At 49.0% G+C, this 25,341-nt stretch overlaps 1 protein-coding gene and 1 pseudogene across 2 annotated transcripts; one reads left to right on the top strand and one right to left on the bottom strand.

Moving 5' to 3' along the window:
- Positions 1-3,949: 3,949 nt before the first annotated feature.
- On the bottom strand, positions 3,950-24,723 carry Slc22a11 (solute carrier family 22 member 11). Of its 2 annotated transcripts, XM_059262142.1 has the most exons (10): positions 24,331-24,723; positions 22,323-22,426; positions 21,025-21,179; positions 20,768-20,936; positions 15,069-15,228; positions 12,925-13,007; positions 11,184-11,398; positions 8,672-8,780; positions 7,929-8,135; positions 3,950-5,720 (listed from the first exon to the last, which is right to left on the bottom strand). In XM_059262142.1, exons 1-10 carry the CDS (start codon positions 24,721-24,723, stop codon positions 5,660-5,662), a joined length of 1,656 nt encoding a protein of 551 aa, XP_059118125.1. In that variant the 3' UTR covers positions 3,950-5,659. The 2 variants fall into 2 exon arrangements, with proteins under 2 accessions (XP_059118125.1, XP_059118133.1); XM_059262150.1 differs by lacking the exons at positions 8,672-8,780; positions 11,184-11,398.
- Positions 21,610-22,130, top strand: LOC131910089 (eukaryotic translation initiation factor 1-like; annotated as a pseudogene).
- Positions 24,724-25,341: the final 618 nt, after the last annotated feature.

The following is a 25,341-nucleotide window of genomic DNA, read 5'->3' as shown; positions in this document are numbered from 1 at the left end:
CTGTTTCGTCTAAAATTGATACATTCCCTCATCCTGGCTGGAAGCTCCTTAATCTGGAAGGTAAACAACTTAAAAAAAAAAGCTCCAGGAAGTCCCTGAAACTGATCAGATTCACTAAGCCCCTCCCTGCTAGAGTAAACAGTTAAGGCTGAGAGTCCCTCCCAGAGAAGTGAAGCTCAGCTAGCAGGATGACTCTCAGAGGAGAAAAGATGCAAAGACTGAGACCAGAAGAAGCCTGGAAGAAGCAGAAACCAGCTGAGCTTCCTGGAAGAGGTTTAGACAACTCTCCAGCCTTTTGAGGTGCCTACAGGCTGCTCAGTGAGCTCCTAGCTTTTGTGAGCTGTCATCCATGCTAGCATGGGCCTTGATGATGCAGCTATCTTTGAGTAATTTTTGCTCCTGTAAGTAACTCCTCATTATATTTCTGTAAGTAACCCTGATAAGACTCATTGCTTCACCAAGTTGGACTTTGGTGGTGTCTGTACTTTGCTCTGTTGTAGACCCCCTTACTAGGGTGAGTAGATGTGTGTGTTGTGTCTCCCCAGGAAAAGATGTGTCATTCTCTTTTTATTATTTATTTATTTATTTATTTGCTTTTTTGTATGCCTGAGTTATTTGCCTGCATATTGTAGGCAGACTTTTCTTTTCTCTCAGCCACTCCCCAAATAACCACACAGAAACTTAATATTAATTATAAATGCTTGGTCAATAGCTTAGGTTTGTTTTTAGCTAGCTCTTATAACTTAAATTAACCCATTTCTATTCATCTGTGTGCTGCCCTGAGGCTTGCTTAACTCGTGTACATGCTTCCTGTCTTGCTCACTCTGCATCTCATGTGTCTCCCCTGACTCTGCCCTTCTCCCCAGCATTCTCTCTGCCCTGAAAATCCTGCCTAGCTATTGGCTGTTCAGCTTTTTATTAAACCAATCTGAGTGACAAATCTTCACAGTGTACAAAAGGATTATTCCACAGCAGCACATATGTCTGTGTATCCTGTGAGTATGTGATGCCGGTGGAAGCCAGAAAAGAACTTCAGACCCCTCTGGAGTGGCAAACAGTTGTGATCTACCATGTGAGTATTGGTCCTCTGCAAGAGCAGCCAGTACTTTTAACCACTGAGCCATCTCTCCAGCCCCTTCTTTTAAAAATATTTATTTTGATAAGTTTTGCCTACATGTGTGTATATGTAGCATGCCCGTGCTTGGTGCCTATGGACGTCAGAAGAGGGCACTGGATCCCCTGGAACTGGAGTTAGGTAGGGATGATTGTGTGTTGCCACATGGCCACTAGAAACTGAACCGAAGTCCTCTGGAAAAGCAGCCAGTGCTCTCAACCCCTGAGCCATCTCCCTAGCCCTATCTTTTTTTTCCTTCTTTCTTTTCTTTTCTTATCTGTGCTGAAGATAGAGTCCTGGGCCTTGCACACACTAGTCAATACTCATGATCATGTCATACCCCTCCTTGCCTCAGCATCTCAAGGGACATTTCTATTTTTTAAGGAACTTGTTAGTTGCTAGGCAATAGTGGTGCATGCCTTTAATTCCAGTGCTCAGAAAACAGAGGCAGGTAGATCTCTGTGAGTTCAAGGCCAGTCTGGTTTACAGAGAAAGTTCCAGGACAGCCAGGGCTACATAGTGAGACCCTATCTTGAAAAATGACAAAAAAAAGAAAAGGAAGAAACTTGTTAGTTTCAGTTGAGTATCAAATTTATTGGTAAAAGGTTGCTCATAACTGTCTGTGCTTTCTGTAAGGTTTGTACTGTTGCCTCATCTCTTATTGCTACATTGTCAATGTTCCCCATCATTTGCATAACTAGAGGTTTTTAATTTTGTTGATCATTCCAAAGAACAGACTTCAGGTTTCGGTGGTTTTCCTTCTTGTTTTTCTTCATCATTTCCTTTGTGTTAAATTCATTTTAAAAAAATGTTCTAGTCTTTCTCTCTTTTTTCATTCTTTCTTACAGGGTCTCACTATACAGCCCTGGCTGGCTTGGAATTTGCTATGTAGATGCAGCTTGACTTGAACTCACAGAGATCCACCTATCCCAGTCTTCTGGGTGCTGGAATTAAGGGCATGCGTCACTATACCTATATATACTAGATATCTTTTTGTTACTGGTTTTTAAAAAAAGATTTATTTCTGGTGTATGTATGTGCAGATGTGTATGCCTGTGTGTGTGTGTGTGTGTGTGTGTGTAGACCAGAAAGGGCTATCAGGTGTCCTCTGTCACCCTCTGCCTGCTCCTTGGAGGCAAGCTGTTGCCCTGAACCTGGGGCTCATGTTTTCTTGGCCAGGCTGGAAACCAGCAAGTGCAGCCATCCTCCTGACTCCACCTCCCTTGGAGCGGGGGTGGGGGGTGGGGGTTGAGGTGTGCATAAGACGCCTGGTTTGTTATGTGGGATCTGAACTCTGGTCTTAACGATCATGCAATGGGCATTCCAATTCTTGTTACTTATTTCTAATTTAATTTAACTCCAGGATGCCACCCAAACATTCCTTAGAAGATTTGAGTCCTTTAAAAATGTATTCTAATGATAAATAAGGCTGGGGACTGATAGGGGCTCTTTGTGGTTGTGGAGGCAGAAGATGTATATGGTCATTCTAAAATTTGTTTGTGTGTATATATGTGTGTAGGCATGCACACTGTGGTGTGTGTGTGTGTGTGTGTGTGTGTGTGTGTGTGTGTGTGTGTGTGAGAGAGAGAGAGAGAGAGAGAGAGAGAGAGAGAGAGGGAACTTGTTAGAGTCAGTTCTTTCCTTCTACCCACCATGTGTGTCCTGAGGATCAAACTCAGGTCATCAGGTGGTAACAAGCACCTGTACCTGCTGAGCCATCTTGCCAGCTCAGTGTATGATATTTTCATGAACCCTGGGAGGGTTTTAAGTAGAGAGGATTGGGTTTGAATTCTGTTTCTTCTTCCCCTTCTCCTCCACCTCCATCCCCAGGTCTCACTCAAGGCCAGGCTAGCCCGGAACTCACTACGTATCTAAGACTGGCCTCTGATTTACAGTAATCCTAACTCCGACTCCTCGTCGCTGGGATTACAAATGCATGCCATCACACTCTCTTTAACTGTGTTTCCTAAGTGTTGTGGCTGGTGTGTGTGTGTGTGTGTGTGTTTGGGGGTGGAGTGTACTATGTGGATGCCAGGGACCAGTTCACATTCTAAGCAGCATCCAGAGCCAAGGAGGAGGAGATGGATTTGGGAAATTTGAGGAAATGAAACAGACTAGTGTGTGAGAGGGGTCCCCTCCACACTAAAGGACCAGGTGTAGTTCTTGGTGTCTTTTTTTTAATTGAAAAAAAATCTTAAGAGAAATTTATTTAAAAATAACAGTCATCTGGAACAATATTTTTTTAACATAGTTCTTTATTGGTTCTTTGAGAATTTCACATCATGTACCCCAATCTCATTCACCTCCAAGTCCCTCCATATCTGCCCCTCATCTCTGCAGCATGCCCCCCAAGAGAACCCCCCCAAAATTAATTAAAAACAAACAAACAATCCACCTTGCTCCTCCACCTTTCCAACACCTCTTCACTCATCCTAGTGCCCTCGGGAGCTGCCTTGTGTCACGCAGTACACCCCTTTTGTCCAATCAGCCCCACCCGCAAAATGTTCATTTCAATGAGTCATTGGTCTGGTTCAAGGCCTCTGACCTCCGGCGCACCATCACTGAACTCTCACCAAAACCCCTCCCAGATATTCTGCTGTTGCCCAGAGTCATGGAGAGCCTGTGGTTAGCATTCTGCAGGACCAGTCCCTTAATGAACTCCAGCAGGTCATAGCCAGGGTAGATGTTAGGGTGGGCAATCCCAAGGCCCAGGATGTGGGTCTGTAGGTAGCTAAGTTGGTCAGTCCGGGCCACTGGAACCACCCCCATCAGCTGAGCAGCGGGTAGAGCCAGCTCTCCTAGGCCAGTGTCATGGGGCCAGCTCTCCCACGCCCATGGTAAGGGTTGGGGCCATCTCTCCTGAGTGCGGGGGCAGGTGGAGGGTAGCTCTCCCATGGAAGGGCAGATCCAGCTCTTCTACTGCAGTATACAACGAGGGGCAGGGCCAGCTATCCCAGGGCCAGTGAAGGGCAGGGACAATTCAGCCTGGCCCTCGGATTTCAATATGCATGGTTTCTGTGACCCCTGTGGAAACACAGGCCATGGACATTATCACAGACACCAGCTGCAACAGGAACATGGACCCAGATGTGGCTCTCGGTCACAGCTCAGCCCAGACATCACCATGGCCCCGATAGCAACACAGGCCACCCAGATGAGTATGGCAGACCCTCGGACACCGACATGGTATCAGGTGGCTGTTCAGACCCATGAATCCAGACATGGCCCTGGCAGCAGCTCAGTCCGGATGTCATCATGTCCCCTGGTGGCAGCACAAGCCACTCAGATCAACATGGCCCAGAGGCGGCACAGCCCTTGGACACCAAAATGGTGTTTTTAACCAGTGGGCTTTGGTTCCCTGTCCACCAGCAAGCAAGCTAGTCACATCTTCCGCAGAAGCCAGGAGTCACTTGGTACTTCGAATCCTGCTTCCCACAGCTCCTGGGTGTTTATTGACACTGGGTGCAGATCCCGTGTGGCCTGTGTGGTGTGGTAGGGCTAGCCTCTCTGGCATGTGACTATGATAAATTAAATTGCCATTGGTCTTGTCTGTTCAGTGTTTGGACCATGTGTAAACCCAGGGCAGGAATCTACCCCTCACCAATGTGCTGTGGGATGGTCTGTATGTCAAATTGCTCTGATTGGTCAATAAATAAAACACTGATTGGCCAGTGGCCAGGCAGGAAGTATAGGCGGGACTAACAGAGAGGAGAATTGAGAGAACAGGAAGGCGGAAGGAGACACTGCCAGCCGCTGCCATGACAAGCAGCATGTGAAGATGCCGGTAAGCCACGAGCCAGGTGGCAAGGTATAGATTTATAGAAATGGATTAAATTAAGATATAAGAACAGTTAGCAAGAAGCCTGCCATGGCCATACAGTTTGTAAGCAATATAAATCTCTGCATTAACTTGGTTGGGTCTGAGCGACTGTGGGACTGGCGGGTGACAGAGATTTGTCCTGACTGTGGGCCGGGCAGGAAAACTCTAGCTACACCAATGAGCAACAGGAAGTGATTAAAGCGTCCCTTTCTTGTAATATTCACTGCTCCTGGAGGGCAGGTGGCTGAACCAGGGCGAACCCCAGCTAATCCCGGCTCCCACAGGCTTCCTCTGGGGAGTGCCTCGAGAAGATGCACAACCTACGTACCCACACATGGCAGCTGTTAGCATACTGGGTACTGAACTCTCACCAGAACGAAGATCAGTTCGCCCCATACCCAACCCTGGAAGGTAAGTGCCTTCCTCCATTTTATAGCTGAGGACTCAGTTGAGGACACAATGGGGAGTCTGAAGCCCTAATCTCGAGCTAGGGTCCTGAGTGAAGGTGTGGAGAGGACATCCAGCTTGGGCAGGATGGAGACTGTGTTGAGGAAGGGAAGTACTGGATTGAGAGTTACCTCCAGCTAGAGGAGGCAGCCATGTTGCCGGCCCTGCTAGGGTGAGTCCTCCTGGTCATTCATGGGCTTCCTCCTTCACACCGAAGAAGAGGCCACTCCTTCCCAGGAGGCTTCAGCCAGCCAAAGGCTCCAATGGTGGTGACGTTTCTAGAACCAGGTGCTCTCCATAATGACCCCCTCTTGCTGGTTACCCTTGGCTGTGGATGATCTAGAAAAATCCAGAGAGAAAACACTGACACATGGAAATATCAGGTCTGGTGGGAGTATGGCCTCTCTGATACCTGGGTTTTATTACCCCCTGTAAGTCCCATGCCTAGAATCATACCCGAAACACAGTAGGTACACAATGAAAGTGAATTAAGTGAAATACTAAGTTAAATTGAGTGTGGTGGTAAAAGTTTGTGATCCCAGCAGCTAGGAGGCTGAGGGAGGAAAACTGTCTGAAACTCAAGGTCAGGTTGATGGAAATCGTGAGCTCCAGGCCAGCCAGGTTACACAGTGGGACTCTCACTCAAGAGACAAAAACAGTGGGCTGGAGAGACAGCTCAGCTCTTGAGAACACTTGCTGCTCTTGCGGAGGATCCAGGTTTGATTCCCAGCAGCCACATGGTAATTACAACCACCCATAACTCAACATTCCTAGGGAATCCGATGTCTCTTTCTGGTCTCCTTAGATACCAGGCATACACGCATTGCACATACGTACATGTAAGCAGAATACTTATATACATAGAATAAAAATACTACATAAATCTTTTGTTAAAAGTCAATTAAATCAGCTTCCCTGCCTTTCAGCTGGGAGTCCTTAGATGAGCGACATACCCTTTCTGAGCTGCAGTTCCCTTAACAGTGAAATTGGACAGCTATACTTACGACTGCTTTGAGAGGATGCTATAGTAAGACAATATGTGCCCAAACCAAAAACAAACAAAATGTCAGTGGTGGTGGCGCACACCTTTAATCCTAACACTTGGGAGGCAGAGCCAGGCGGATCTCTGTGAGTTCGAGGCCAGCCTGATGTACAGGGAGAGAGTTCCAGGACAGCCAGGGCTACACAGAGAAACCCTGTCTGCAAAACTAAAAAGACAGTAAGTGGGCTGCAAATGTGGTTTAGAGATGAGATGCTGGTCTAGCAGGAAATGAGGGCCAGTGAGGGCGTAGCTTCCAGCCCCAGCACTGAATAAAAAAGGGGAGGGGCTTACTAAGTAGCAAAGTGCCAGCTGCTTGACAACAGGAAAGCCCCCCCCTCCCCCCGCGGGCCTGATCACCATGGATACAGGAGCTGAAGGGAGAGTCGGTCTAGTGAGAGCCTCGAACTGGAACTCCAGACAATCATTTAATCCTGAGGTTGAGTGTGAGTGAAGCCAGTGCGCACGCGCTCTCTCCTTCTCCTTCTCCCTCTCCCTCCTTCTCTCTCTCTCTCTTTCTCTCTCTCTCTCTGTGTACACATGTATGGGCATGAGTGTGGAGGCCAGAGGTCAACCTTGAGTATCATTCTTCAGGTGGTGGTCATTTTATTTTTGTTTTTGTTTTTTTAATCTCACTAAATAGCCCTGCTGGCCTGGAACTCAGAGACCCACTCGCCTCTTCTTCAATCCCAGGGATTAAAGGCGTATGCTGCCACGTCCATCTACCTTGTTTTTTGAGACATGATCTCTCACTGGCCTGGAGCTTGCCAAGTATGCCAGACTGACTAGCTAGGGAGCCTTGGGATCTGCTTGTGTCTACCTTTTCGATGCTAGGATGATAAGGGCATATCAACACGCCTACTGTTTTTCCTCCCACGGGTTCTGGGGACTGAACTTAGGTCTTTGGGCTTGTAAGGAAAACCGTTCACCCATCGAACTGTCTCCCCAGGCCTGGTTTGGTTTTCCCTCTAGCCCCCATTCCACATCTGAGGACGCAGAGGCGAAGGAGATGCTGGTTATAGGAAGCAGTTGGGAGTTCTCACTTCCCTGCTCAGGAGCATCATGTCAGATGTCAGGATGGGTGACTGGAGTTCTACCAAAGAACTCAGCTCTTCTCCCTCTGAGCCAGGAATTCACAGGAACTTGGAGCTAGGACATCAGAGACCGTTGATGTCTTCCTGTGCCAGTTTTGGCCAGAGAGGTTCTGTAACTTGTCCACACAGGTGGGCATTCAGTCTGTGCCCCCGTCCACACCATTTTCCTGCCAAAGCTACAAGCATCACCTCCCTGGGGGACCTTGGGCCTGTAGCCTTGCTTCCCTGAGCCTTCCTCATCCTGGAGATGGGAACAGTCACCACCGTCACAGGGCAGTCAGAACTTCAGTGGCTTCAGGGGCACAAGTCCTGGAAGTAGCTGTCTGTCCCTGAAGCCCCGATCATCTCTCTTCAGTCCAAGAGGAAGCCTGACTCAGCCCAGGTGACCCAGCCCAGGTGACCCAGCGCACTCACCCGCCCTCCAAGTCCTGGATGGTGTCTGGGAGTGGAATGCCCTGGGTCTCCGGGAGGGAGAACAGGAGGACCAGGCTTGAGGCAATGGGAAAAGCTCCATAGGTGAGTGGTGGTATCAGGGGCAGGGCCTGGCTGGCCATCTTAATCAAGGGGCCTGTTATGGACCCCAGGCGGCCCACAGATTGCAGGAAGCCATCCGCTGCCATCCTGTGGGAGGAGAGGGGGCTCAGACATAGTTGCCACTGTGGCTGGAAGGTGGTATGGCGGGGCCCAGGGATTCAGGAGTGCGATAGCTGGGTACAAGGGTCACTGTCTCATCTCCAGAAGCAGCCACCTCCTCCATGGAACCCACCTTGGTTTCCCCATGGGTCTTCAAGGTAACTCTCTAGACACAGCATCCTCTGTGTCTCTGGGCACCTGGGGGCAGCCTCAGTGTTTACCAGGCCACTCAGCTCCCAGCTCTGAGTCTCCATATTATAGGGGAAGTCAACAGACGCCATCAAAACACATTAGTGAAGGCCAGGCATGGTGTTGGTCAGAAAGCTGAAGCAGGAGGATTCCTGTGAGCGTGAGGCCAGCTTGGCCTACATGGTGAGAGTTGGTCTCAAAACAGCAAACCCAATCTCAAGCCTGGGTATCCTGGAGGCTTTAAGGGCCCTGCCAGCGCTCCCCACTGAACCTCTGGGGGCGACTGTCCCTGGCTGTACGACCACACCCACTCCTGGGGTCCCAACAGCACCTACCTCAGCTGTGTCGGGAAGAGCTCTGTCTTGTACACAGAGAGAGACGACAAACAGACCCCGCAACAGCCTTTCCCCAGGGTGGCCAGGGCCACACGAAGAGTCTGCAGGTCTGCAGGTACAATGGCAACAGTGAGGTGGAGTCGGCAGTCCTGGGCAGAGCCAATGCGGTGCCGGCCTACCTAGCACCAGGCGAGGGCACAGTGTGGCATGATGGCCAGGGGCCAGGGAAGAAAGACAGGTGTGTTGGGGTGGTCAAGCCTGGGGCAAATTCACAGTATTTCCATGACAGGGAGGCTATGCCATGCCAGGTCCATAGCAGGGCTCTGGGACGCCCAGGTGCCTACAACCTTCTTATTACCCTTTGTCCTATTTGTGAGGCCCCATGGCCCCGTGACAGAACCCCTAGCTGGAAGCCGAGGCTGGTTCGCTCTCCTGTGAGTCTGGCTTGGACTTTGTCCCCCTGCACTGTATGACCTGGTCTCACAGGGGCTGGAGGTACGCCTCAGTGGTACAGCACTCACCCAGCCATCCTCACTCCGGGGGGCGGGGAGTCTTTGGGCTGTTGCTGTCTTTGAGACGGTTTCTCCGTGTAGCACAGAGCTTTGCCTGCCTCTGCATTCTGAGTATGTCTCCACTGCCTGGCTGGAAAAAGTCTTATAGAGGCCGTGGAGAGGGCTCAGTTTGATACAGTGCTTATCCCAAAGGCATGAGGGCCTGAGCCGATCACACCCAATTAAAGGCTGGTGTGGTGGTGTATATTATAGTCTTAGTGCTGAGGAGGTAGAGACCTGTGTCTGCCGGGGCTGGCTAGCCAGGAAGTCTAGCCTAAACACTGAATTCCAGTCCAGAGTCACTTTTGAGACAGACTCTGTCTCAAAAGATACGGACTGCTGGGCATGGTGGCCCACACCTTTAATCCAAGCATTCAGAAAGCAGAGGCAGGTGGATCTCTGTGAGCTTCAGGCCAGCCAAGGCTACAGAGTGAAACCCTGTCTTTTTTTTTTTTTTTTTAAGGGGGGGGGGATATAGATAACATTTCTGGAATAACATCTGAGGTTGACCTCTGATCTCTGAACAAGCTTACATGTGTGCACACACGTACACACGTACACATGGGGCAGAGAGCCAAAAACTGGTAGTTTTAACGTGACGTTCCCTGTAAGTTTGAGGGTTTATTCTCAGTTGGTGGCTGTTTGTGGAGAACTAGGAGGTGTGGCCATGCTGGAGGATCATGTCCCGGGGTGGCCTTGGAGGTGTCAAAAGCCTTCCATCGCCATCCTGCGCCCTCCCTGCTTCCTGTGTGGTTGAGATGTGAGTCCGTGGTGTCCAGCTTACAGCTGGCGTGTCTACAGTCTGCTGTCTCAGCTCCGCCCTCACGGACTGTGACCCTCTGTAACTATAAGCCACGGGAGCCCTTCCCTCTCCCAGTTGTCTTGGTTATGATGCTCTGTCACAGCAACACGTAAGTCCCAGTCAAGCGTAGTTCTCACCAAAAGACTTCACCTCTGAAGACTTCTCAGAGCTCTGCATACTGCCCTATTTTGGGGTGGGTGGAGGGGATTGCTGTGGCCCAGGGTCAGGCACAGGTCACCTTCTCCTCCACTCAGACCCTACCGGCTGCCAGCAGGGGCATCTCTCTGCATTCCTCCTGGCTATTACTGTAGTGCAGGACACAGGTCCCCAGTCTCCAGCTGAGCCTTGAGAGGGACAACGGGAGGGTATCGGGTACTACAGCTCCATTCAGAAGAAAAAACCAACTCCTGGTCCCCAGAGCCTCCCCAGCGCCGTGGGTAGGAGAGACCAGCTGCATTAACAAGCAAGGAGACGCTGCCATGGCGGGTGTGGTCTAACACTTTCAATCCTAGCGCTTGGGAGGCAGAAGCGAGTGGAGCTCTAAGGGCCAGCCTGGTCTACATAGCAAGATTCAGGCCGTCCAGAGCTATATAGTGAGACTGTCTCAGAGGACGGGGAAGAGGAGGAAGAGAAGGAGGAGGAGGAAGAGTAGCTGTTACCACCGCTGCCTGGCGTGGTGGTACACGCCTGTGATCCCAGAAGCAGGAGGTAGGGCAGGAGGACTAGGAGTTCAAGGCGATCCAAGGCTACATGGGAGTCTGAGGCCAGCCTGAGCTACTTGAAGTCCTGTCTCCAAGCAACTGAAGCCAAAACAAGTGACAAGAAGAAACACCTGAACAGATGCATGTCTGAAAAATCACGCACGCACGCACGCACGCACGCACGCACGCACGCACGCACGCACACGCCCTTTCAGCCCACTTAGGTCCAAACCCTGGCTGTCTGTGTCACTGAGTAATTCAGGAAACTGCTTCACTTCTCTGAACCCAGTTTCCTCCTCTGGGAAATGGTCAGGGGCTTTGTGATGGTCACAGACCAGGCAGAACTGAGGTGCCGTGGCTGTGGTTCAAGAGGAGAAAAAAGAAGTGTCGTGGAAGGGCGTGGTGTGGCTGGGTGACAGGACTCTGCCCTGGCCTCCCTGCTCAGCCTCTTGTCTCACCTTGTGGCACCAGCACATTGGCTGAGATGCAGAACCCCGACAGGGCAAAGAAGCCCACCAGGGTCGTGCGGCGGCCCAGGAACCTGAGCAATGGGACGGCTGTGGCTCGGCCCAGGAAGTCCACGGCTCCAAAGAGGGTCTGCAAGAGGAAGAGGTTCCCGCCCAGGCTTTGCAGGTCCAGGACCAGGCCATAATAGGACAACAATAGGGAGAAGCTGTGGACAGAGCCAGAGTCAGGTGCATGCCACCAAGGAGTGACCCCAGCCCGAAGCATCATCTCTCACTGGCTTTGTCCCAGGGAAGGTGACAGCAAAGAGGGAGCATGTTCCTCAGCCAGGGAGAGCATCCCAGGACAGAGCCACAGGAGCATGGAGGACCTCCAGAAGGCCACCTGGTTCCCAAGCTCCCTGACTCCTCAGTCACTCCTGAGGACAGGGTGGCCTCATCCTCCAGCTCCACGGTGCTCGAATTTAGTAGTGGCTACAAGGTGAGGTGATTCCTCACCACTCTTAAGCCCCCAGTGACTTTGCCCAGTAGATGTCGACAGCCTGGGTGACGGCTGCAGAGCAAAGCTTGGTGTGACAGAGGTTCCAGCTTTTCAGACTTCTGTGGACACTGACTGTGGAGGATTTAGACCGGATCCCTTCCATGGAAACTGCAGAGAGTTTTGGGTAATGGCAGGGTTAGCATTTCAAAGCCTCTGATTTGAATAACAAAAGATATTCTGTGGCCCCTGGGAGAGCCAGGAAGCCTTGAAGTTTTTTTTTTTTTTTTTTTTTTTTTTAAAGAGGGGTGGGGATGGGGTTCAAATGTTGGCTTCCTTCTAATTTATCAAGAGAAAGAAAAAAAAAAACCTAAAAATGAAATATTACCAAAGAAAGCATTTGATCCCATTCTTTGTTCAGACATAAATTATTAGTGGTTATAACGTATATGTGGCTAACTATAGTGTAAAAGACACATTTTTTTCCATCGCGGTTTTTTTTTTTTTTTGGTTTTGGTTTTGTGATGGGCTCATGTAGCCCAGGCTAGCCTACCACATCTGTTTTTGTGTGGTGCTGGGGATTGAACTTAGAGCTTTCTGCATGATAGGCAGGCACTCCCAGCCTCAACTTCAGTTTTATTGACAACCACATTTCAATCAAGCTTCATCTTCCCTTTTCAGATGCTCTTTGGATGTCATGACAACTAAATTTGCTTACAGGAGATATTTGCTGATCCCTAGTGCTTCTCAAGGCAGGGCCTCTCTGTGCAAGGCATGGTGGGTAATAGATGGGGACCAGGAAGCTGCTTGGCCAGGGTTCAAGTACAGTCTCCCACCAGGAACTACTCACCCATCTGGGACCTACTTTTCCCATCTGTGAAATGGGAGCTATAAGGAGACTCTCAGCCCTTGTCACCCTCTGGGGCCTAACTGTAACCACAAGCTGTTAAGGCTGGCAAACAGCGTCCTCTTCAGCTATGGTCCATCTCCAGGCAAGTGTGGCCCTGGTCTCCTGCACGGACTGCCATTCCAGCTGCAGGGACTGCCATTCCAGCTGCAGGGACTGCCATTCCAGCCATGCCTCTCAGCTGGCTTCCAGGACACACTCATGCCCAGGTCAGCTTCTCCCCTGTCAAACCAGCCTACTAGGACTCCTGTCTCTCAGATGTCCTTGGGAGACCTGAGGGTGCTGGGTTCCCTGGACACCACCCCCATGCCCCAGCTCTGCCTCTGAGAGAGGTGACCAGCACATCATACTTCACCAATGCGATGACGCAAGTTCTCTGGAAGAGCACGGGCACACGGAACAGGTCCAGCACAGATCCCTGAGTCTCAGTTGCCTCCCTGGCCATGCTAGATGTCAGCACCTCCAGGAGGGGAGAAAACAGGAGCAGTGTTAGAGTGATAGGCCTGTGCCGTGCCAGGTAGTGGTCCTCAAGTGAGTAAGATCGAGGGCTTAGCCTAGCCTGGGCCTCTGGACCTGTGACTGGGAAGGGCAGCAGAGGTCTCCTCTGGCCTCTGTGGCCTCTTCTGCAGGCCTGGCTTCCTGAACTGAACAGAGGAGCAGCCACAGTTGCCACAAGGGCTCATTCAGTCCACTTGCACCTTGAGCCCTCATAGCCTGGCATTAACTATCTGGCCTGTTTCTGGTAGCTCCCCTGCTACCTCCACAGAACTCTATGTCCTCTATCTTCTGCAGAATCTCCACATACTTTCTAAAAATAGCTAGCTTCAAATAACAACCTTATTTCCCCGATACATCAAGGGATCCATGAGGCAGGTGTGTGAGACACACAGGTTTAGGTCACGGATGAGACAGATGATAATAGTAGTATTGTTATTGGTAGTGATGGTGGGGATGGCAGTGATGGCAGGGATGTGGTGATGATGCTGATGGTAAGAGTGATGGGGATAGTGGGCATGGTGGGCATGGCAATGATGGTGGGAATAGTAATGATGGTAGTGATGCTGGGATGGCGATGATGGTGGAGGTGACGGACACAGTGGGGATGGGAGATGCTACGGGCCGCAGGAATAGATTATAAGAACTCAGCTGGTCATGGCAAAGCCACTACCTGAAGGGATCGAGGAGTTCCTTCAGAGGAAGCCAAATCTCAGGGAGTATTTGGTGCTATTTGGCTCATTATATATCAGCTGTCTTCTGTTATGAAAATCTTGTGTACCTTCATAGCTTTCCCAACTGATTTTTTCCTAAGAACTGCTAATAGTGTGGACTGATCACTCTTTGGACATATATGTTCGAGAACATATATTTGAAGAACAGCCTCAGGAAAGGCTTCCTTCCCTCAGGCTCATCTGTTTCTCCCATTTTAGCACTGGAATCAGATATCTCCCTTAGCCACATTCAAGGACTAACAGAAATAACAGTCCAGACCACCACATGCTAGTTTCCTGATTTAAGGTAAACTCCACACAGAGACACCGCCTAGGTCAGGTGGACCTTAAGTAATAGCTTCGCACAACTTAGCTCGGACCCTCCTTTCTTACAGCCTCACTAACTTCTTACCTAACCACTCCTCGGGATGTCGACTGAGCACATAAATCCCCTTTTTGATATATTGACTGATCATTAGCTCTCAGTTGACCTCCTCCTTTAACCGCTCCCTTTTCAGGCTGCAAAAGAAAGCCTGAGAGTCACTGCCACAGAAAAATTTTTACCTGCCTTTATGACATTCCAGGAATTCAGGCCCGGTAACCTGGCTGGAGGGGGAGATTTGTGATTGCTTGGCTATCTAATTGTAAAGCTAGAGACTGGAGGAGGGATAAAGAAAATGGACTAATGAGCTTTGTGTGCATAGATTGACTTGCCAACCTTAAGAATAGATTCTCAGCTGGTTGATAGATTCTTCCCTGGACCCTGGACAAGAGACTATTAGGGGCTGCACCCCAATAGTCCTTAACAGGTAGAGATTATGGTGATGGAGAGGGTGATGATGATGGGGAGGGTGGGGATGATTGTGATGGTGAACATGATGATGATGGTGGATATGGTAGAGATGCTGATCATGGTGATGATGATGGGGATGGTGATGATGATGGTGGCAGTGGTGATAAAGATAGCAGAAGAGATATATGTTATAGTGATAGTGTTTTGTAGAGATATTGATGGTGATATTAATGATAGTGATTGTTGTGGTGAAGAGGAGATCCATTGTGGCAGAGGAGGTGGTTGTAGAGATGGGCTGTGGTGGTTCTAATGCTGCTACTGAAGGTGTTGACAATGATCTTGCTTTGATTGGTGATAGCAACAGTATTCATGTAGTGATGGTGGTACTGATGGGTATATGACTTCATGTGATGATGGTGGTAGTTTATGTGATGTTGTTGGTAAACTTGATGGAGATGTTGGTGCAGTAGACAACGGAAGCTGGAGGCAATACAGATAACACTCTATTGGACATATTTTCCTGACTCACCTCTATGGTCAGCATCTGTTTGGCTTCTTTGTGGCCATTTATCCTGGCTACCTTCTGGAGTTCCTGAAGCGCTTTTTCTGGTTGGCCTGTGGTAATCAGCCATCGTGCAGATTCTGGCAGCCACCTGTCAAAGAAGCAGGTACTTGGCTAGAACTTTGCTGTCCTGGAACACCATGGGTACTCCTGAGTTGGTTCAGAGGGGACAGTGGGCAACAGAGCCCCCAATTTGATGTGACAGAGGAGCAGGAAGGTTCTTTGCATCTGTCCTGTGCTGTGGGATGTCTTTCTGTATGCTGTGAATGTATGTGGCTCCCATTGGATAACAACAAAGCTGTTTTGGCTTACAGCAAGAAAGTTTACAGCCAGGTGGGAAATCCAAGTAGAGATACAGAGAGTAGAAGGGCAGAGTCAAGAGAGATGCCAGCTGCCACCAAAGGAGCAACAAGATGCCAGCAGACCAGTAACACCATGGCCATGTGGCAACATATAGATTAATAAGAATGGGTTAATTTAAGATGAAAGAGCTAGGAAGTAAGAAGCTGAAGCCATAGGCCATACAGTTTGTAATTAATATAAGCCTCTGAGTTATTATTTTATAAGCAGCTGTGGGACTGTGGGGCTGGACTGGACCAAGAAACTTCTGTCTACAATTGGCACCCAAACATGGTAGCAAGAATTTCCACCCATTACCTTAGAAAGTTTTAAAAAAGATTCTAAAGTGGAGCTTAAAACAGCATCTTAGTTGTGTCTCTCAGGCAAGCCATGATACAGAGATGCCATGGCGTGTGGGCTTGAGCTACAGTATGGTGGGTTCAAGGTATGTGGGCTTGACCTACAGCATGGCAGATTCTCACCATGGCACACAGAGGTGTCCCCAAGCCATGCAGTACACTGCATGGTGAATTTAGCTTTTGCTAGTACAGACAGAAGAAAAGGTTTCTGGGCTACATACTGGATGGAGGCATAGACCCTGTTTTCCAGAGTTGGCAGTGAGCATGGCTCCCAGAGCTGGTGGTAAATGTACCTCCACCATGTTGGGATGTTGGGAAGCTGGGGGGGGGAGTCAACAGCTTAACAGTTTAAAATCTCTCATGGTCAGAGAAGGATTATAGATTCACAATAAGACAGATTTAGATGGAATAAAACTCTAAACGGTTTACAGTGTGTGTAAAAATGTACATAGGCTTGAAAGAGAGAGGAAAAGGAAGATATAAAGATATAAAGATATAAAGAAATAGTTTTTAAAAATAAAGTCTTTAAAGAGACAATGAAAGTTAAGCCATGTAAAGATGGAAATTACACAGAGAGTCTGGATTGTGTTGTCTTTGGGATTTTTAACTAGAGAGAGACATTTGATTTTAAAGGCTTCTGAGTTAAACCAATAAATAAATTTTAAAGGTATCTTGGCTTCAAAATTTGGGTCTAAGGATATGTTGCTTTGGAAAGGAAGCTCTGTTTTTATTTCCACAGGAAGCAAGAGGCTGTGGATTTGTTCCAGGTTAAGATGGATCAGATTTGATCAAGGGAGACCTCCTGAACCTTGACAGATGGTATCTATCAGCAAAGGTTATAGCCAGTCTTCCCAGGACTTAACCAATATCTTGACTTTTCTCAGGATCCCCATAAGATTAACAGCAACCCCAATCAGCAGGAAGTAGCCTAGAGGATTATGCCCACATTCCTGCCCCCCAAAATGGATTATGGATGTTTGTCTTTGTTTAGAGGTTGGTTACAAATTATTATGGGTCATAGTCAATCTCTTTCTAAAAGAAGAAAGGGGGATATGATATAGAAATGTAGGATATAGATATGATAGGATAAAAGGGTAGATTGTTGAATCTACTTTTAAAAAGCAACAACTCTCGCTGGGCGGTGGTGGCGCACGCCTTTAATCCCAGCACTCGGGAGGCAGAGCCAGGCGGATCTCTGTGAGTTCGAGGCCAGCCTGGGCTACCAAGTGAGTTCCAGGAAAGGCACAAAGCTACACAGAGAAACCCTGTCTCGAAAAACCAAAAAAAAAAAAAAAAAAAAAAAAAGCAACAACTCATTTAAAATATTTTACATTGCTATAGATTATAGTTTGATACAAATTAAAAGTTAATTTTGTTATACTGTATGTATATTTCTACTCTTGTTTAAGGTACTATGCTTATGCAATTCACTTAAAATTGTAAAATGTAATTAAGAAATACAGATTAACAGTCATCTATGATAATCAAACCTATAGTCATGCTAGTTAAGTTTTCTAGGTATACATAGCTATATTTCAGTTAGGTAGGTAATCTTCAAACACTTCAAAGATCTACAGAATATGGCATATAAGATGTTTTAAGAACTTAGACTATTCTGGACATTAAGACATGTCTGCTCCTGGCAGCACCAATCTACTTCAGAGAAGATGATGGGCATTGAAGAAACTCCATATGGAGTTTGCTTTTTTTGTGGCAAAAGTTAGCCACTGGGCAAAAAAGTGCCCTTGCCTCTACTGCTTGACAGGATGCAGTATAAAACAGACACGCAGAACCCATAGGAAGGTGACCACTGAACTTTCCAGGTTCCTGCTTCACAGAAGAAACTGCCAGACATTCTACAGGACATGGGGAGAAGCAACTAACAAACTTTGCCAGAATGAGCAGAATAGTCCTTAAAATTTCCTGCTTCATTGAAAGCTATGCCAGAGACTCTAGGCCTATAGGCTGAAGATGGATGCCCCAGTGTTACAGAGGAACTTTGGATGACTGTCCAGGCAGCCAGATGTTTCTGTCATTTCTAGAATTATGGAAGTTGCTTGCAATGCACTTCCTGTTTACTTAGATAATATTATATCCTTCTGGGGGTCTTTAAACGGAATTGAAGACTAGATAGTTATAATTATAGTTTCCCTTGGTCATGATAAAAGATAAATTAGATATAAAACTTTGGACTCACAAAAATAGGATAGGTGATAGAATATTTTCTTTAATTTTGCCAAATACAGATAGACTAGATATTATAACTATAATTCCTGCTTGATAACTGTTTTGTTATATGTAATTTTACTATGTTAAAGTTAAAACCTTCCTTTTTGATTAGACAGAAAAGGGGAAGTGCTGGGGGATGTCTTTCTGTATGCTGTGAATATGTGTTGCTCCCATTAGATAATAAATAAAGCTGTTTTGGCCTATGGCAAGAAAGCTTACAGCCAGGTGGGAAATTCAACAGGACATGGGGAGAAGCAACTAACAAACTTTGCCAGAATGAGCAGAATAGTCCTTAAAATTTCCTGCTTCATTGAAAGCTATGCCAGAGACTCTAGGCCTATAGGCTGAAGATGGATGCCCCAGTGTTACAGATCAAGAGATACAGAAAGAAGAGGGCGGAGTCAAGAGAGATTTGAGCTGCCCTAAAGGAGCAACAAGATGCCAGCAAACTGGTAACACCGGTGCAACACATAGATTAATAGGAATGGGTTAACTTAAGATGAAAGAGCTAGGTAGCAAGAAGCTGAAGCCATAGGCCATACAGTTTGTAATTAATATAAGCCTCTGTGTGTTTACTTGGTATTGAGCAGCTGCGGACTGGATGGGACACAGAGAAACTTCCCTCTACAATCCTGTTAAAACAGGATTGGACAACTTGGAATTCAGCTGAGCCCCAACACCCAGACTCCCTCCCTCTTCTTTTCTGGGCCGCCTCCACCTGGCCTCCCTTGACGCCGGGAGCTTCAAGTCTAGTCTATGTAAAGACTATGGGGACACAGAAGCTGCCTCTCCAGGGACTCTGAGGTCAGTTCTGTGGTAGAAAGGCCACACGGGCTGGTGGGACGCTTCAGCGGGTAAAGGGACTTGCTCCCAAGCCTGGCAGCCTGACTTGAGTCTCTGGGACTCACATGATGAGAGAAGTTGTTCCCTGACCGCCACACACAGTGACACACATGCACTGCCCCCGGAAGTAAATGATAAATGAACCTAAAAGAAAGCTTGACTCACACCACACACACACACAGTGACACACACGCACTGCCCCAGGAAGTAAATAATAAATAAACCTAAAAGAAAGCTTGACTCACACACACACACACACACACACACACACACACACACACACAGAGACAGAGAGAGAGAGAGAGAGAGAGAGAGAGAGAGAGACTTGGAGAGACTTGGTGTTGTTTTATTCTGATTTTTTTTTTGGCTTTTTTTTTTTTTTATTACTGTTTAATTCCCATAAGGCAGAGATAAGTGAACCAGCCTGGTCTCCAAAGCAAGTTCCAGCAAAGGCGCAAAGCTACACAGAGAAACCCTGTCTTGAAAAACAAAACAAAACAAAACAAAACAACAAAAAAAAAGATTTAAAGAAAAAAAAAAGATTAAAAAGTGAATCTATAAAGCCAGCTGCTTCTCCACAACCTTAAGGGCTGCTATCCTGGGGAGCATTTCTCTGGTCAAAGACACTGGGTTTGCCTGTTTGAGGCAGTTTGGCACAGTGGCTAAGCTGGCCAAGCCCGTGGCACAGGCCTGTGGTCCTGCTGCTCAGAAGGTTGAAGTCGTAGGTTCACAAGGCCAGCCTGGGCCATGTAGTGAGTTTCAGGCCAGCTGGGACAATTTTGTTTCAAAATAAAAAAAGTAAAAAGAAACCCAAAATATAAGTCAGTGGTACAGTGACCCTTCAGTCTCATCCTGAATGAGAAAGTAAAAAATAGAACAAACCTGCCTGCCCAAGTTCAAATCCTGCCTCTGGTTTTTACCAGCCTGTCTGATTTGGGACAAATGATGAACCCTCACCTGCAAACAGAGGCACTCAATATCTTATCAGTAAATGTGTGACCACACCTCCAGTGTCACAAACCACACCAGCTATGTACCAAGTCCCCGTAACTTGTCATCCAGTAGCATGATACATCATCATGCTATGGCCGGCTTCTTTGTTTATCAGTGCTCGTCACAGAGTGGAAACACTATGCTGTGGGTGGTTTTAGTCTGTTTTAGTTCCTGGTGTGTCTTCAGGGCCTGGAACCACATCTGGCCTGAGGCAGGAACTCAGTCCTATTTAAGAATGAATGTAGTCCTCCACACCCTACAAGGGTCTGACTGGGGCCTGGACTGACTGGTTCCAGTCTGTGGGTGCCAGAGAACCACAGTGACATTCGTTTTGGTTTTCCTGTCCCTCCCCACAGCCCCCACCCAAGCAAGGGTTTCCAGATGTTTGCAGGACTCTAAAAGTAACAATGATACCCACAGTCTCATCTCCAACACCGGTCCTTGCAGACTTGGATGCCAAGTGCCCTGCGAGGGTCAGGTTGGGGTCGGGGACAGTGCCGGCATGAAAGGAGGGTGCGTCAGCCCCAGCCCAGAGGATGGAAGCTGCTACCCTGCTTCCACCCCATCCCTGCCTGGTGGGACCCGGGACCTTCTCATTTTCCAAGAAAAGGTGCGAGCATTACTTGTTTCTGTTTTTAAGATCTCCTGGTTTAAGTGTTGGTAATGTCTCCTCTCAGGTCAACACTGTGTGGTCCCCACTTGGCAGGAACCACCGGCTTCTGGCCAAAGCATTCACCCGGGGACTCCAAATGATGAGTGTCTTTGTCTTCCTGTGGTTCCCAGCAGGATGTGACCAGTTAGAGGGTGAGACAGGAAGACTCACTCCCTCAACGGGTCTCCCATGAAAAGAGACCCCAGTGTACTGACCAGGACAGCAGGAATATGGCCAAGAAGGGGATGGACACAGCCAGTTGGAGGTTTCGCCAGTCCCGCAAGGCCAAGGCCAGGCCTGCCAAGGCCATCTGGCCTGTGCTGTAAGTGCAGCCCAAGATCGTCATGGTAACATCCCTCCTGCGGATTGTGGTCCACTCAGCCACTGAAAGGTGATGCAGAGGCCCAGAGTGAGGTTCAGGCCCCTTCTACTCTAGGGCAAGAGGAAGAGCGAAGGCCTCCAGGGTACCTACTCAGTGTGGCCTGGGCCATAATGATACCAGCCAGCCCAAAGGCACTCAGGAACCGAAGACCACAGTAGATGAAGAAGTTGGGAGCCAAGATGGCGCCAGCACCAGCCACAGCCACTTTCAGACAGCACCAGACCAGCATCGGCTTTCGCCCCAGCCTGTGAGGATGAACAAGTGGGGTGTGGGGGTGTCCCTGGGGACCCCACGCAGGGCAGGTGAGACCTGCTCAAGGCCTGACAAAGGGAGACAAGTGCAGCCGGCTTTACCTTCTCAGAGCTTCTAGAAACTTCTGGAAACATGGAAGGCTTTGTTATGAAAATGCTAGGATCTTGCTCTCAGGCCCAATGATAGAGATTGGACTGGCTAACTTGTGGTTGAGAATATGGCTTTGGGCCCCAGTCACTGAGCCGCCGCCGAGGACTCAGCTGCCCCCACCTCGAGCGTCCTCGCTTCCCGACGCTCTGTCCCGTCCCCCACCCCCCACCCGCCCGCCCCCGCCCCCGCCCCCGCCCCCGCCCCCGCCCTCTCCCGCAGCCGCCTTCCGCAGGCCGGCAGGCCGTTTCCACCGAGGAAAAGGAATCGTACTGTATGTCCGCTATCCAGAACCTCCACTTTCGACCCCTTTGCTCATGCAAGTAAGGGTGATGACCTGCTTCCTGCTGGCACTGAGGATCTATCCATACAAGAATTCAACAGAGAAACGGCAGGAAGACCCTTACTACTGTCCAAGGGATCGCTGATGATTACGATAAAAAGAAACTAGTGAAGGCGTTTAAGAAGAAATTCGCCTGCAATGGTACTGTAACTGAGCATCCAGAATATGGAGAAGTAATTCAGCTACAGGGTGACCAGCACAAGAACATATGCCAGTTCCTGAGAGAGATTGGACTGGCTAAGGACGACCAGCTGAAGGTCCATGGGTTTTAAGTGCTTGTGACTCTCTGAAGCTTAAGTGAGGATTTCCTTGCAATGAGTAGAATTTCCCTTCTGTCCCTTGTCACGAGTTTAAAAACCTCACAGCTTGTATAATGTAATCATTTGGGGTCCGCTTTTAACTTGGACTAGTGTAACTTCTTCATGCAATAAACTGAAAAGAGCCATGAAAAAAAAAAAAAAGAATATGGCTTTGGCATCAGGCATCCAGGTCTGAGTCCCCTGGGGCTCAGTGGCAACATATGGGTTACCTGAGAGGAAGCCGCCTCTGTTTGTTAGGCAAACACTGGAGTCCTAACACCTTCATGCCTTCTGCTCCCAGAGAGTTATTCTGTCCTGGGCGAGCCAAGAGGAGAGGAGATACTCACCGGTGGGAGAGAAATCCCCAGACAAAGGCTCCTGCCAGGGTCCCAGTCATGAAGATGGCCTGGCCCAGGGCCTTCAGGCTCTGGGAGCTACACACCAGGTCCCACTGGAAGAGACAGAAGCCTGACAGTTTCCATGTTCCAAGGAAGGGGTGACTGGTGGAGGGCTGTCTTGCATCTGATAGCTTCATTTATTCAACAGGGACAGTGACAAGACCAGCCCACAGGACTATGTGAGGGCATGTCTAGAAGGCCAGCCTCGCTAGTCTAAATGCTGACTGTGTGGAGGGGTCAGTCCCACGCTCCTGTCTATCCTGAAACCCAAGCCTACATCTGAACGTGGGTCGCCATAAGCCATCAGAAGTACAAGCCAGATGATAAAAATCCCACTTGAGGGAAGGGTCTGGAGAGGAATATGCTTGCCACAGAAGCAGAAAGATGTGACTTCAGTCTCCAGAACCCACATAAAAAGCTGGGCGTGGTGGTGTGTGCTTGTAATCCCAACATGGGGGTGGGAATAGACAGGGGGACTCTCTGGCCAGGCAAGTCTGGGAGCCTGCTGTCCCAAGACAGGGAGATTCTGTCTCACAAAACAAGGTGGAGGCTGGAGAGATGGCTCAGATAGTTAAGAGCCCCTGGTGAGGACCAGCATTCAGATGCCCACCCATATAATAAGTCAGGCATCTGGAACCCTAGCTCTGAGGGGAACAGAGACAGAAGGATTCTAGGGCTTGCTTGCTTCTGGCCTAGCTGAGAAAATGTGAGGCCAGGTTCAGGGAGAGACCCTGCCTCTCAGAGACAGGCAGTGACAGAAGACACCTGACACCTTTGGACTCTGCAGGTGTGCATAAGCACTTGCACATAGACATCTACACATACCCAGACACCACACACACACACACACACACACACACACACACACACCCAGACACCACACATACACACCCAGACACCACACACACACACACACACACACACACACACACACAGACACCACACATACACACACATACCCAGACACCACACACACACACACACACACAACACACATACCCAGACACCCCACACACACACATACCCAGACACCACACACACACACACACACCCAGACACCACACACACACACACATACCCAGATACCCCCCCCCACATACCCAGATACCCCACACACACACACACACACAAATTTTTTTAAAGTTGCATGGTCTAGAGGAATGACCCAAGGCTGACCTCCAGCTTCCACATGCACATACGTGCATATACATATATACCTGTTCATGGACGCATTTGTGCACATACACATTCTCCCCCGCCTCTCTCTCTACTTGAGCAAACTATTCCTAGATCCATCTGTGTTCTTGTACACTCCAGTTTTGTTAAAGGACTCTGCTTAGACTGTTCAGCAAGAACATCCCACTCTGTCTCGGTGAGAATCCTGGTTTAGCCAGCCACCTCCAAAATTGCCATTTTTTCTCCCTCTGACCCTCCCAGGCTCCTAGCTGTGACTGCGCTTTTGTCTTGAGTGGGGGCCCATCTCTTACCCCCACGGCAAGACGGTTTCACTCTCTACCTGACGGTTTCACTCCCTGTGGAGAGGTCAAATCTGCCTTCCCACATTGGAAAACTGGATAACTGTTTTATGTGTTGGTGTGTGCATGGCATGTGTGTGTGGGTACATATGTGTGTGTACCGGTTGAAGCTGACAATAGATATCTTTCTGAATCACTCTTCACTTTATGGTTTGAGACAGGGCCTCTCACTGAAGCTGGAGTTCACTGATTCGGTTGGACAAGCTAGCCAGTAAGCCCCAGAGATCTTCCTGTCTCTGTCCCCTTAGCACTGCCCACACCTACCCCTTTTGAGATGGGTGCTGAGGGCTTGAATTCAGGTCTTCAGCAAGCAGTCTACCTGCAGAGCCATCTCCCCAGCCCTGCATAACACTTCAACATTTGTTTGTCATGCAAGGCTGGGGAGGAGGCAAGGTGTGCAGGCAAGCTCTGGGGACCCTTACCCTGGTTACAACGGTCGACGTGAAGGTACTGTGGTCATAGACCCAACCATCCACACATGGCTCTGTGGCGGCCTCACTCTTGTTGGCAGCTGTGGCATTGGGGTCCAGGAACTGCCACTGTGGATGGCGGAAGCGGCGGCACTGGTCAGGCTGCAGGTTGGGGCCAAGTGGGATGGAGATGGCCAGGAGGGCCTCGCGGGTCAGGTTAGTGGGCACCTCAGAGCTGTTGTCCAGCACATGGGTCCAGCAGCGGTGGTCTGGGACAGCGGCCGAGAAATTCTCCAGAAGTATGTGAAAAGGTACCAAGAGGGCAGGGAGAAGCAAGGTGCAGATCTGCAGGACCTGGAAGAGTCCCACACCCCCAGCCCTGGCCAGAAGCTCCTCAAACGCCATGAGTAGAGCTGATCCTAGCCGTCGGGGAGTGCTGAGACCTGCTGGTCCTTATGGATGCCAAGTGCTCCCAAGCTCCTCCTTGCTCTGCTGTTGGAGACTGGGGTGGGGTGGGTGGGAGGATAAATGTCTCCTTGTCTTGTTTCCAGGAGTGATCACTGGGATGTCCCAACACTGTAGAGTGGACGTCAGGTAGAGAGCTCACTGGGCCAAGCTACCTGGATGGCCGGTCTGCTACTAGGTCAGGATGGGGAGGCCTGAGCCCTCTCTGGCTTCTCTGGTACCAAGAGGGAAAAGTCAAACAGATTTTTCCAAGCTCCAGTGCAATTGTGTTACTGAGTTACAGCCATGGAGGGAATGGCTATTGCCACTGCTTACCTGGGGGCTGTCAATGTTCAACCTCAGCCTGGGCTTCAGTCCCTGACTCTTCTCACTCAGGGACTTTAGACCCTTTCAAACTCTTGGCATAGGGCTGTCCAATCAGAAAACCATGGACCTCACTTGAGCCCAGCCAGCTCAGTGGCTGATGCTGACAATCGCCGGTTATTGACGGATTTACTTCTTTATTTGGGGGCATGTGTATGTGTGTGCGAATGTATGTGTAGGTCAGAGGATAGACTA

Source organism: Peromyscus eremicus, chromosome 1, assembly GCF_949786415.1.
Source record: "Peromyscus eremicus chromosome 1, PerEre_H2_v1, whole genome shotgun sequence".
NCBI lineage: Eukaryota > Metazoa > Chordata > Mammalia > Rodentia > Cricetidae > Peromyscus > Peromyscus eremicus.
The sequence above is the reverse complement of the archived record's forward strand: the minus strand, read 5'-3'. Positions and strand labels throughout refer to the sequence as shown.

Coding starts and splice junctions, on each gene's coding strand:
- Slc22a11 (XM_059262142.1), bottom strand. CDS start 24,723: ATGGCGTTTGAGGAGCTTCTGGCCAGGGCTGGGGGTGTGGGACTCTTC. Junction 11,399..12,924: donor TGCGTCATCGCATTGGTGAA/GTATGATGTGCT, acceptor CTCTGTCCACAG/CTTCTCCCTATTGTTGTCCT. Junction 8,136..8,671: donor CTCTTCCCGACACAGCTGAG/GTAGGTGCTGTT, acceptor CTCCTCCCACAG/GATGGCAGCGGATGGCTTCC.